This window comes from Rattus rattus, chromosome 9 (assembly GCF_011064425.1).
Source record: "Rattus rattus isolate New Zealand chromosome 9, Rrattus_CSIRO_v1, whole genome shotgun sequence".
NCBI classification, from domain to species: Eukaryota; Metazoa; Chordata; class Mammalia; order Rodentia; family Muridae; genus Rattus; species Rattus rattus.
The window spans coordinates 7,684,875-7,698,725 of record NC_046162.1 but is presented as its reverse complement, the minus strand read 5'-3'; the positions used below and the strand labels follow the sequence as shown (position 1 = coordinate 7,698,725).

The window sequence follows — 13,851 nt, the reverse complement described above, 5'->3', positions numbered from 1 at the left end:
CCTTCTTTAAAAGGGGAACAAGAATACCCTTTGGCAGGGGAATAGAGAGGCAAAGATTAAAACAGAGACTGAAGGAACACCCATTCAGAGCCTGCCCCACATGTGGCCCATACATATACAGCCACCCAATTAGACAAGATGGATGAAGCAAAGAAGTGTAGACCGACAGGAGCCGATGTAGATCGCTCCTGAGAGACACAGCCAGAATACAGCAAATACAGAGGCGAATGCCAGCAGCAAACCACTGAACTGAGAACGGATCCTGCTGAAGGAATCAGAGAAAGAACTGAAGAGCTTGAAGGGGCTCAGACCCCATATGTACAACAATGCCAACCAACCAGAGCTTCCAGGGACTAAGCCACTACCTAAAGACTATACATGGACTGACCCTGGACTCTGACCTCATAGGTAGCAATGAATATCCTAGTACGAGCACCAGTGGAAGGGGAAGCCTTGGGTCCTGCTAAGACTGAACCCCCAGTGAACTAGACTGTTGGGGGGAGGGCGGCAATGGGGGGAGGGTCGGGAGGGGAACACCCATAAGGAAGGGGAGGGGGGAGGGGGATGTTTGCCCGGAAACCGGGAAAGGGAATAACACTCGAAATGTATATAAGAAATACTCAAGTTAATAAAAAATGTATCTGTACAATTTTTTAATTTGTATTTATTAAGATGTTGTATTTGAGAGCAGTAGCAAGAATAATCATCATTATCCACCAAATGCTGAGCTGTCTGGTGCTGGAAACACTTGTACACGCTTTGTGTAGACTTGAACTGAAACATCACAGCAGCACCATGTAAGACAGTTACTGTTTGTTCCTTATCATATGGATGGGGAAACTGAGTTTTGGAGGTCATAGAAACCCTAAGAAGTACCTAGAGAAGGATTCAAATATAAGCTGTGTTCAATTTTCTGAGAGTTGTTATTTAAATAGGCTGCTCTGAGCAGGAATGAAGCTTGTGATAGACCAGTTGAATTGGGCAGCCATGCACTGTATCCCTAGTAAGACAAGTGAACACTTGAGTAGAGACATAAATAAATAAGCAAATCCCAGGTGAAACTCTTACTTCAGATGGAAACAAATTACATTCTATTTACAATCGAATGCATTTGTCATAGTATTCCATAATTTCCTAAAGTATCCTTTCAATTGGTAGGACTTCACTACACTATGCATGTGCTCATAACCATCCAGAAGTGGTGATGCTGTTAATCAAGAGCAACTGCACTGTTAATGCCCAGGACGATGAAGGCTGCACACCCTTGATTAAGGTAGCTATTGGACAGCAATTTTAATAAGAAATGGGTAAGACTTTGTCCATGTCTGTTTTCCGTTCCTGTGATAAAACAATGACAGCTCAGGGAAACAAATGTTTATTTGGCTTACACTTCCACATCACAGTCCATCATCAAGGGAAATCAGAGCAGGAGCTCAAGTCAGGAAATGGAGGCAGGAACGGAAGCAGATACCACAGGGGAAGGCTGCTTTCTCACACCCTTTTCCATGGCCTGCTCAGCTTGCTTTCTCATACAACTCAGGGCCACTGTTCAGTCATGCCGTGGCCCCAGTAATCTTGTCCCTCCTACATCAATCAACCGTTCCACAGATTTGCCCATGGGCTAATCTGATAGAAGCAGTTCTTTAAGCTAGGCTTCCCCTCTTGGGCTACTTGGAGCCTATGTCAAGTTATCAAAACAAACTTTCCCTTCCCAATACCAGTCAACTAGCATAGATCTCGGTATTGTAGAACACTTCTAAAACTCTCACATTTGGGAAACTGAAGTAAGAGGATTTTGAATTTAGGACAGCCTGGGGTACTTTACAAGACCCTGTCTCAAAAGAGAGGGGTAATATACATAACTTAAGCAAGGGTAATTATTCAATGCAATTGTAAGAATATTTATCTTGCCTTTCTTGAAGAGCAATTTTTTTGAACAACACCTACAGGCCACAGAGCGAAACAACCTGGAATGTGTTTCTATATTACTGAAGCATGGTGCTGATCCACACATGGCAGATTTTACTGGAAATACAGCCCTCCACTATGCAGTGTATAATGGAAACAGAGCAATAGCCAGTGAACTGCTCAAGTACAAAGTAGATATTAACGCCACAACAAAGGTAAAGACCCCAATATATACTAGCAGTGACCCTAGGATCCATTTTCTGCATGCCAAAGTTCAGGCATTCTCACTGATTCTGTTAAGAGTAAAATATTTTTTCTCCAAATGTGTTTTTCATATTTGTGGTAGTGGAAAAGAGCACATTTTTTCTGAGAATTGGGCTTAATTTTAAAACTCAAAAATAAAATTGGTGGATTTGGGCCCACCTATATCACATATACATGAACAATAAAAATAAATAAAATTTTAAGATAAATATTTTTAAATAAACAGAAATCTGTAGCAGTTAGAGGTTATAGGGGTGGGTTGTCTCTCAGAGATGAGGCAGGAATGAAAAATAAGGAAAGATACAGTCAAAGGCACATAGGCCAATTTTGAAACTTAATCATTAAAAAATATCAAGGTTTTAAAAACTTTTTCAGACGAGATCGGGCGCGTTCAGGGTGGTATGACCGTAGACTTAAAAACTTTTTCAAATGTATGTGTACATAAGAAATGCTGTTCAGTTTGGGAGTTAATAATTCTCAGTCTAGAAGAGAAGTATTTTTGAAATACAGGTCGAAGCATTCTGCCCCAGAGACCCCACTTGGGCTCATTCACTCATTAGGGACATGCGAACCATATATGTTTTGGGTTTTGGGTAGTGAAGGAAAAACTTCGTTTAGGTAAGAGTCTTTGAATCAGTGAATGTTTGGGAAAAGTACTGAAGAGGAGTGGTGTTCACAGGAGGTGTGGGGCAGGGGATAGGTGTGTCAAAGGAAAGGAGGCACCTGTGTGTGGGGAAATGAGGCAGAGGGAGGGAAAATCTACTCATCACGACTCTTACAAAAACGGTTATTTTATTTGTTTACATTTCAAATGTCCCATTCCCAGTTTCTCCTCAGCAACCCCCCACCCCAGCTGTCCTCCTTTTTGTGTCTATGAGGGTGTTCCTTTACTCACTCATCCACTCCCACCTCATAGCTCTATCATTCCCCTCTGCTGGGGCATCAAGCCTCCACAGGACCATGGTCCTCTCCTCCCATTTATGCCAGATAGGCCATCCTCTGCCTTGATGCAGCTGGAGCCATGGCTCCCTCCATGTGTACTCTTTGTTTGGTGGTTGTCCCTGGGAGCTCTGGGTGGTCCTGTTAGTTGATATTGTAATCCCTATGGGGCTGCCATCCCCGTCAGCTCCTTCAGTCCTCCCCTCAGCTCTTCCATTTGGGGTCCCCAGGTTCAATCCAACGGTTGTCTGTGAGTTCTGCATCTGTATTAGTCAAGTGCTGGCAGATCCTCTACGGGAACAGCCACACCAGGATCCTGTCAGCAAGTGCTTCTTGGCATCAGCAATAGTATCAGGGTTTGGTGTCTGTAGATGGGTTGGATCTCAAGGTGGAGTGACCTCTGGATGGTTTTTCCTTCAGTCTCTGCTCCATTTTTGTCCCTGCATTTCCTTTAGACAGGAATAATTCTAGGTTAAAATTTTTGAGATGGGTGGGTGGTCCCATCCCTCAACCGGGGGCCATGGAAGGTTATGTCTCCCTTTTGTTGGGAATTTTGGCTAATGTCATCCCTGTTGAGTCCTGGGAATCTCTCACTTCCCTGGTGTCGGGGACTTTCTAGTGGCTACCGCCAGCTCCCCATCCCCAACTGCTACACATTTCTATTCAACTTCCTGACCCTCTGTCCTTCACTTCTGTCCCTCCCCATTCCAGACCCTGTCCCCCCCCTTCCCTCCCAGGTCCTCCCTCCCTCCCAGGTCCTCCCTCCCTCTACCTCCTGTGATTATTTTGTCTCCCCTTCTAAGTGGAGTTAAAGCGTCCACACTTGGATCTTCCTTCTTCTTAAGGTTAATAAGGTCTATGGGAGAGTATGTATTTATGTACATAAACATCTGTGATGGGTTTTCAGTTGATAAACACGTTGTACTATAAACATTTTTTCTTTTCTAGCATGGCTTCACACCATTTTCCCTTGCTGTATTTGAAAAAAGAGAGAAGATGGCAGAGTTTTTAACAGAGAGGGGTGCAGATGTACATGAAGTCATTGAGTTGAATAGGTATGGTTTCTTCTTTTTCTCAATCTTCGTGTTGTTCTTGTTAGTGACAATGGCTTAAGTCAGAAACACCAAACTGATAGGAGGAAGATTCCCTTAAATTTGAAGGTATATTGTAAGGAACACCATGAATTGTTACCTGGAAAAGAACTACACCAACCATATCAAGAACACAGAATGCACTAGGGTCCAGCTCCTCTTTGGATACTGACTTTGTTATTCATAATCTGATTTTACTGGTGATTTTATTATCGGATAATTATTTATTTACATTGCAAATGTTATCCCCTTTCCCAGTTTCCCATCCATATAAGTCTCCTATCCCATCCCCTTACCCCTACTTCTATGAGGGTAAGGGTTCCCCCACCCACCCCTTCCAACCTTCCCTTACACTGGGACATCTACCCTTGGCAGGACCAAGGGCGTCTCCTCCCATTGATGCCCAACAAGGCCATATTCTTCTACATATGCGGCTGGAGCCATGGGTCTGTTCCTGTTACTCTTTAGATGGTGGTTTAGTCCTGGGAGCTCTGGTTGGTTGGTATTGTTGTTATTCCTATGGGGTTGCAAACCCCTTCAGCATCTTCAATCCTTTCTATAACTCCTCCATTTGGGACCCCATTTTCAGTTCAATGGTTGGCTGTAAGCATCTGCCTCTGTATTTGTCATGTTCTGGCAGAGCCTCTCAGGAGACAGCTTTATCAGGCTCCTGTCAACATGCTCTTCTTGGCATTAGCAATATTGTCTGGCTTTGGTGGCTGTATATGGGATGAATCCTCAAGATTGGATGGCTTTTCCTTTAGTATCTGCTCCAAACTTTGTCTCCCTATTTCCTCCTGTGAATATTTTTGGTCCCTTTCTAGAAAGGACGAAGTATCCACACTTTGGTCATCCTTCTTCTTGAGCTTCATGGGATCTGTAGATTGAATCTTGAGTATTCCTATCTTTTGGGCTAATATCCACTTATCCAGCAATACCATAGGTGTTCTTTTGTTACCTCACTCAGGATGATATTTTCTAGTTCCATCTATTTGCCAAAGAATTTCCTGAAGTCATTTATTTAATAGCTGAATAGTACTCTGTTGTGTAGATGTTCCACATTTTCAGTATCCATTTCTCTGTTGAAGGGCATCTGGGTTCTTTCCAGCTTCTGCCTATTATAAAAAAGGCCGCTATGAATAGAATGGAGCATGTGTCTTTGTTGCACATTGGAGCATCACTTGGGTATATGCCCAGGAGTGGTATAGATAGGTCCTCAGGTAGTGCAATGTCCAGTTTTCTGAGGAACCTCCAGGCTGATTTCCAGAGTGATTGTACCAGCTTGCAATCCCACCAACAATGGAGGAGTGGTCCTCTTTCTCCACATCCTAGCCAGCATCTGTTTTGATCTTAGCCATTCTGACTGGTGTGAGGTAGAGTCTTAGGGTTGTTTTAATTTGCATTTCCCTGATGACTAAGCATGTTGATCATTTATTTAAGTGCATAAATATGCAGGATTGAGAGTTCATCTTAGTGGATTTTTCCTTTGGTGAATATGAAGTGTCCTTATCTTTTTTGACAACTTTTGGTTGAAAATTGATTTTATTCAATATTAGAATGGCTACTCCAGCTAGTTTCCTGGAAACATTTGCTTGGAAAATTGTTTACCAGCCTCTTACTCTGAGGTAGTATCTGTCTTTGTCACTGAGGTGTGCTTTCTTCATGCAGCAAAATCTTTCTATATCCAGTGTGTTAGTCTATATCTTTTTATTGGGTAATTGAGTCCATTGATGTTAAGAGATATTAAGGAATAGCAATTGTGAATTATGTTTGTGCGGCTCTCTTGTATTTGTTGCAAGAAGATTATTTCTTGCTTTTTCTATGGTGTGGTTTCCCTTCTTGTATTGGAGTTTTCCATGTATTATTGTTTGTAGGACTGGATTTGTGGAAAGATATTGTATAAATTTGGTTTTGTTGTGGAATAACTTGGTTTCTCTATGGTAATTCAGAGTTTTGCTGGATACTGTATCATGGGCTGGCATTCGTGTTCTCTTAGGGTCTATATGACATCTGCCCAGGATCTTCTAGCTTTCGTAGTCTCCATTGAGGAGTCTGTTGTGATTCTGATAGGTCTGCCTTTGTATGTTTCTTGTCTGTTTTCCCTTACTGTTTTAAATATTTCTTTGTTTTGTTCATTTGGTGCTTTGAGTATTATGTGACAGGAGGAATTTCTTTTCTGGTTCAATCTTTTTGGAGTTCTGTAGGCTTCTTGTGTGATTATGGGCATCTCTTTCTTTGGGTTATGGAAGTTTTCTTCCATAATTTTGTTGAAGATATTTACTAACCCTTTAATTTGGGAATCTTTGCTCTCTTCTCTACCTATTATCCTTAGGGTTGATCTTCTCATTGTGTCCCAGATTTCCTGGATATTTTGGCTTAGGATCTTTTTGTGTTTTGCATTTTCTTTAATGTTTGTGTCAATGTTTTCTATGGTATCTTCTGCTCCTGAGATTCTCTCTTTTATATCTTGTATACTTTTGGTGATGCTTGCATCTGTGACTTCTATTTTCTTTCCTAGGTTTTCTGTTTCCAGGGTTGTCTCCCTTTGTGGTTTGTTTATTTTTTCCTATTTCTATTTTTATAATCTGTTTAGTAGATTTTTGTGTCAATATTTTCTATGGTATCTTCTGCTCTTGAGATTCTCACTTCTATCTCTTGTATTCTGTTGGTAATGCTTGTGTCTATGACTTCTAATCTGTTTCTTAGATATTTTATCTCCTCAGTTGTCTCCCTTTGTTATTTCTTTATTGTTTCTATTTCCATTTTTATAACCTCTTTGGTTGATTTTTCTGTTTCCTCTTTAGGGGCTTTTACTTGTTTACCTTTGTTACTCTGTATTTCTTTAAGCAAGTTATTTATGTCCTTCTTAAAGCCCTCTAACGTCATCATGAGTTGTGATTTTAAATCAAAATCTTGCTTTTCTGGTGTGTTGGGGTATTTAGGACTTGCTGTGGTGGGGGAACTGGGTTCTGATGATGCCAAGTGGCCTTGGTTTCTGTTGCTTAGGTTCTTGTCCTTGCCTCTAGCTATCTGCTTATCTCTGGTATTAGTTGGTCTTTCTGTCTCTGACAGTGGCTTGACCCTCCTGTAAGGCTGTGTATCTGCACTAGTGGGAGACTAGCTCTCTCCCAGTAGGATGTGGGTACAGATAGCTGTGGCCCCGGGTCAGCTCAGAGTGCAGACAGAAACCAGAAGGAGCCTGTCCCAGATTGCTCCTCAGTTCCTGTGTCTTGAGAGCCCCAGACGGGTTTCTCTTGGGCCAAGAATGTGAGCAGAAGTTGTGTTCTCACCTGTGCTCTCAGGATTGTCTGCGCTGCTGGGAGATGTTTTTCTTCCAGGGGGATCTGGGTATAGAAAGCTGTGGCACAGAGTCAGCTCTGGGCACAGGTAGTAACCAGCAGGATCTGTCTCAGTTTACTTCTTGGTTTCTGTGTCCAGAAAGCTCCAGGAGGGTTTCTCTTGGGCCAGGAATGTGAGCAGAAATGGTGGTCTTACCTGTGCTCTCAGGTGGGTCAGCACTTCTGGGAGACCAGCTTTCTCCCAGCGGTATCTTGGTACAGAGAGCTGTGGCACAGCTTTACCGGTTATTTTATGTTACTTATGTCAACTACACATTAATGATGTTTATTTTGAAAATTATCTACCTAGTTTGACATTATTGACCATGAAATTTATAATCACTTTTTATATTTTCATTTTGTTTCTTACATATATTCCTTTCAAATGCTATATTCAACATTAAGAGGTTTAGAAAACCATGCTGTCTCTGATCATTCATTGCTTTGAATGGTGTTTAAATAGTCAAAATACATTAGGTCAAAAATATCATAGCAATTAAATGCTATTACTCATGGTATTCTTTTGTTCCTGTCCTCTCTGAATTGTTTTGTTGCTGTGTTAGTCAGCTATGCACTGTAACTCCTGAAATATCCATGGTTAGGATGTTGAGTACAAAGAACTAAGACTCAAGTTCCTTGACTTTGCTGGGGATCTCGTCAGCTGAGGCTTTTGGAAATGGTTCTGTGGAGCAGGATCATACAACAGAATTGAAGACCAATGTGGAAGCAAAGAGAGCTATTGCATCATAGTTCACCAACTAAAAACCTCAGGAATATGGAGCTTAGCCAGGAAAAAATGGATATGGAGGGACTGTGTTCCTCTTCTGTCAATTCTGGAACAGGATGTAACTCAACACCACATAACAATATTTGGTGATGTTTTGACATTTAGTAGCAAATAGGTAAGTAACAAAAGCAGTAAGCCTGTTTGTTGTTATACATATAATGGCTGGTGAGAGTGCTGGCAGATTAATGCTTATAAGTAAGATTAATTTCCAATTCCTCCAAGTCATGTGTCTTGGGATGGAACAACAGACTCATAGTTCAGTGTTGGGACATAGTTTAAGTTATTTATAAATAAATAAATATCTAATGTAAGCTATATTAGGAATTCAAAAATATACCTATGCCAAACATTTGGCAAATATTTTTCATATGGATATTAAAATAACTATTACTTTCTAACTACATCACAATGAAGCTTCACTTGGCAAACAGTCAACATCAATGCTTATTTATGATGCACAAATCAATACAGGTAGGACTTCTGATACTGCTTTACTCTAAGGCAGAGTTCTCAATCTGTGAGTGACAACGTTTTAAGGGTAGAATGGTCACCTAAGATCATCCTACATATCAGATATTTAGATTATGATTCATTAGAGTAGCAAAAATATAGTAATAAAGTAGCAGCAAAAATAATTTAATGGTTAGGGGTATCACTGAAACATGAGGAACTGTATTAAAGGGTCGAATTGGGATAGGTGAAAGTCATTGCTCTAAGTGGTCTATCCTAAGGAAATACACAATTATGAAGATTAAAAATTTAAGTTCCCCAGAAAAAGAAAATAAAGTATAAATGCAGAGATAATTTCTACAAAAGTTTATATATCAAACCATATTGTCCAAGGAATATGAGTTTTAGATATTTAAGAGTATATTAAATATCTCTTAATACAAAAGAAAAAGGGTTTTTAATATAGTACTTTGTATGTCTTCTGTATAGGTACATTGTAGCAATTTTTAATGTAATGTAGGATATGTTGGCCCATGACTTACAAGCTCCAAAACATGATTTCCAATTGTTCACAGAAGGAAAATTGAACCAATGACACCATTGTGTAGTACACAGCACTAACTGTACTGTCCTAGTCCACAGAGTTTTACTAGCTTCTTGTTAACAATGGAAGGAACACTGTCTTCGTATCATCTTTCTACCTTGTCTTGAAAGCATGTTTCTGTGAGGAAATACTGAAATCCAATCCAAATGATCCTGTTCTCTAAAGAGATGAAATGGACAGGGTCAGATTATAACAAGGGGGAGTTTATTTTGTATTTTTTATTATGAATATTATTGTATTTTTATTTGTGTGGATGAGGATTAACTTAAGGAGTCCCACATACTGAGGACAAGTTTTGCCATTAAGCCACAATACAAGTCTATTTGTTTTGAGGGTTCAAATGCTTTATCCTGGTCATGGGAAATGCTAAGAAATTTTCACTGAGCTTTTACACATTTTTTATAATGAAGTTTTAAAACATAATTGTTTTATCCCCTAGGGGGAGTAAAATGGAGGCATTGAATAAAAACGAGTAAATGAATGGTTTATCTATAACCATATTAAAATATTTGTTGTGTCCTACCTTACTCTTGGAACTTCCTTCTCTGTCCCCAAGGCTGATGCTCTTCTTCCCTTTCACTATAAACGTAGTACAGGTTGATGAACTACTAAGGTGTCTTTCCACTCGTTCTTGTCATGGGAAGTGATGAAAGCTGATCATGAAATTTCTTACACTGCACAGAACAGGAAGAGCGAGACTAGAGTGCAGGAGACTCTTAGTGTCTTTCCCAGAAAGGGAGGGAATGTGAACCTGCTGAAATTTGCTGCAATGGCAGCTGGAAATTTTTGCAAAGATTGTCCCTGGTCTATTTTTGTCATCTGAGTTTTGCCATGCTGCAAGAGAGTCACCACTCATCCATCTTCCTTGTACATGGCATTTCTATTCTAAAGTGAATAATTTTCCACTGAGCAAATAGAAAACACTTCATATTTTAGTAAAATAATTCTACTCTTTTAAAATTTTTGCTAGCACCATTGGTCAAAATCACTACCACCACCACACCACCACCATTACCACAATAAGAACAACAACAACAACAACAACAACAACAACAACAAAAATACCCATGTGCTGTCATTGTCAGTTTATACCAGTAAATACCACTTTTTGGCAATCAGTAGTCAGTTGGGATCAGAGTCATTGTCACAGATATTTATTTTCAGCTATAAATGTCATTAACTTTCTTTTCCCTGCATTCGACTGATTCAACAAAATATAAGCAAGATTTCTTAATGTATTAATTACCTATAAAGCAGCATTTACTATAAAATACTCTTCATAATATAGAATGGTCTCCAAGGAGTATCTGAAAAATGTTAGTTTGCCATTTTAATATACTATATTTTTCTACAGTTATTATAAAATACATTCTCCCTCATTTTAGAAGTGGATGACAGTACTGAACATGCATCTTTACCTAGGTAAGAGTTCATGGCTTTTAAATATGTGATGTCATTGGTAAGCAAAGATAAGAAGCTAATACTTCTGCAACACACATTATATATGCCTCAAACAATCAGATAAGGGCTGTGGAGTAAGTATTGCTATCCCTGTAAGCTCCCATTTTCTAGGGAACCAAATACAGAGAGCTTGACTAATTGGCCACGATTCTATAATTGATTTTGGCTTCCCCGTGCATCTCTTGCCCAGACTGACTGAGATGCACATGCTCTCTGTCAAGAAGCAGACATACTTTCATACCAGTTCAGAAAGTTAGACTAAATTGTGCCATGCAGCTCTGAATGAAACCCCGTTATATGACCCTATAGCTTGTCTTGATATTTTTGACAATTGCAGCTATAACCAATACTTTGTTTTTGTCATCACCGGTTTTAAGGCAGATCAGATTTAGCTCTGGCCAGATATTCATAGATTTTACTTATGCAAAATCAGGGAAATCCTGTAGAGGAGTTTGTATGATAATTGAAGAATAGTTGTTAGCACCTCATTAGAGGGATTTAAAATTGATTTTTCTATTTACTATGATTCTGTGGGATATTTTTGTTCCCTTCCTATTTTGGTTTTTCATTTTATTATTATACTCCTTTTAAAAAATTTTACCTTTTGATTTTTTGCCTTTTCGCCTATATTTTTTTCCATTCCTGAAAGTTAAATGTTTATTTTCTTCTGAAGGCACATAAAAGAATCTACAATTTCAAGATTTTAAGGACTCTTAGAGACATATACCTAAAGTTTATATACAGTAATATAACATGCATATAGTAAAAGTTAGAAATGAGGTATCTTTCAGTACAGCTCTTTAAGTGTAAGGTTAGTCTCTTTATTTATCCACCAGAATCTAAGAATCTAATAAAGTTAGAATGTATGTAGTGAAGCCATGGAGAGAATAAATGTGGAATTATCAAGGTAGCCATATAGAGGAAGGTGGGCATGAGTTAACAGTGCAAAAGAGAGCTTGAAGAGAACAACAATGGCCTGTGCTCACTTGCATTTTAGAAACATAAACATAATATCATTTCAGTGTATAAGTTTGAAAACAATATTTTAAAATTTATATTTAAAAATATTAAAATTATTCCAGAAAGCTGAGTTACAGATATTGTGGGTAAAGTTTTAGCAAACAAGTTCATATTGAACCCACTTAAAAGATGGTTGTTGCTAATTGTATTTGCCATCCCTGTGGCCCTCAGGCAGCAGTCTATCCAGTTAATAAGTCTCAGGTTTAATGAACGATCTCGTGTGGAAAAAACCCTGGTGGGTAGTGGGTAGCTCACTGAGTAACACTTGCTGTTCAGACCAACTGATCTAAGTTTAGTGTGGTGTGGAGAGTTTTGCAAGAGCAATTAGATAGTTCATTTTTTATCAACCAAATAAAAGGATAAGCCAGATCGATGTAGCTGGATGATGTCCTGCAGTAAGTAGCTCTGCTGTCTGACAGTGTGTGTCACTAAATTCAGAGCCTCATATGTTGTTGGTATATGTTGCATCATGGAAGTACGTTCACAGTTAGGAATTCTATGACCTCTTCTTTTAATACCTAAAGAATCAGCAATTTCTTTTGAAATATACCGTCCATATCCATGGGTAACAAATAGAGTTTCCCAGTGATTTGTTTGACTCTTGAAATGTCCAACTTGGCAGAAAATTACCTTTCACTTGTAGCTTTTAATTTCATCATCCTAGAATTATACAGAACTTTTGAAGAGTCTGCAGTACAAAATAGACATTTTGTTCTTAGAGTTTCAGATGGAACTTTAAAAGTGGAAATATAGCTAGCTTTTCTGCAGAATCTGGTACTTCAGAATTATAAAAATTGAATTCTGGAAATGTTTAAATATAAGGAAGTTTGTCTTTATGGATCCATATGCCACATACAATGGAATATACTGAAAAGTTCCATTTCAGTACATATTATGTTTAGCTGTTATTTCCAAAGTAACAGCTCTCTGCTTGAAGACGAGCCTTTTTTAAAAGAAAGAGATACATTTATTATATACAAGTACACTGTAGCTGTCCTCAGACACACCAGAAAAGGGCATCAGATCTCAATACAGATGGTTGTGAGCCACCATGTGGTTGCTGGGATTTGAACTCAGGACCTCTGGCAGAAAAGTCAGTGCTCCTAACCACTGAGCCATCTCTCCAGACCCTGAAGATGAGCTTTTTATAATTATTCATATTTTCTGAGATCAACCTAACTCTCCTCACCTATTAAAAACTTTATTTTTAAAGTTTGTGTGTATCAATGTGTATATGTGTATTTCCCCAAGAACGTGGTATCTGAAGAGGCCAGTAGAGAAAGATCATATGCTTTTGAATTATAAATGTTTAATGAGCTGCCCAGCATGGGTGTTGGAAACTGAACATGGAACCAAATTTGAGTTCTTTACAAGAGCAGCAAGCTCCCTTCACTACTGAGTCCTCACTCCAGCACCATATTCCAAACCTTCTGTGAAGCTCAGTGTGAGCTGGAGTTTCACAGGGAGTTACCAGACTGAGGTCTTTTCTTGTCTTCTGTGGCAGAGTACATGAGTTAGGGCCATCTCAGTCTCAGATCAGGCTATGAAGACAGCACAGTTGCTTGCCTTCTTTCACACCGGATCTTCATGATAAAGTCTTTTCTTAAATCTTGTGCAGCAACTTCGTTGATGCAGTTATACTGCTCTAACCCCAGATGGATGCCACCTTTCCATTGCCCCTCAAGTGGTCTGTTTTTCCCAGCAGTGAATTCTATCAATCCAAGTATATTCTTTGGATTTAAGAGTCAAACTATGCCATGACTCTTCATCTGTGTTTAAAGGGGATTTTATCTTTCATGTCACCTAGAAATCAACATAGGAGTGAAGGGCCTTTCCTTTCTGTAATGTGCCTGCTTAGACCAACCGGTTAGGTCAGGAAGTCAAAACAGTAGGAAAAGAGGCCTCAAAACTAAGAAGGCAAGGTCTGACTGTCAAGGCTGACCTCTGATGCACTGGGGCACATGTTCAATAGACAACAAATACGTATGA

The 13,851-nt window shown here is 39.3% G+C and overlaps 1 protein-coding gene across 2 annotated transcripts in view; it reads left to right on the top strand.

Moving 5' to 3' along the window:
• The first annotated feature begins 650 nt into the window (after window positions 1–650).
• The window catches only part of LOC116909618 (ankyrin repeat domain-containing protein 20B-like), a 118,964-nt gene continuing 105,763 nt past the window's right edge, over window positions 651–13,851 (top strand). For both annotated transcript variants that reach the window (XM_032913245.1, XM_032913244.1), the window contains exons 1-3: window positions 651–1,273; window positions 1,950–2,123; window positions 4,060–4,166. In XM_032913245.1, coding sequence (XP_032769136.1) covers window positions 1,205–1,273; window positions 1,950–2,123; window positions 4,060–4,166 — 350 coding nt within the window. In that variant the 5' untranslated portion in view covers window positions 651–1,204. The remainder of the gene's footprint in view (window positions 1,274–1,949; window positions 2,124–4,059; window positions 4,167–13,851) is intronic.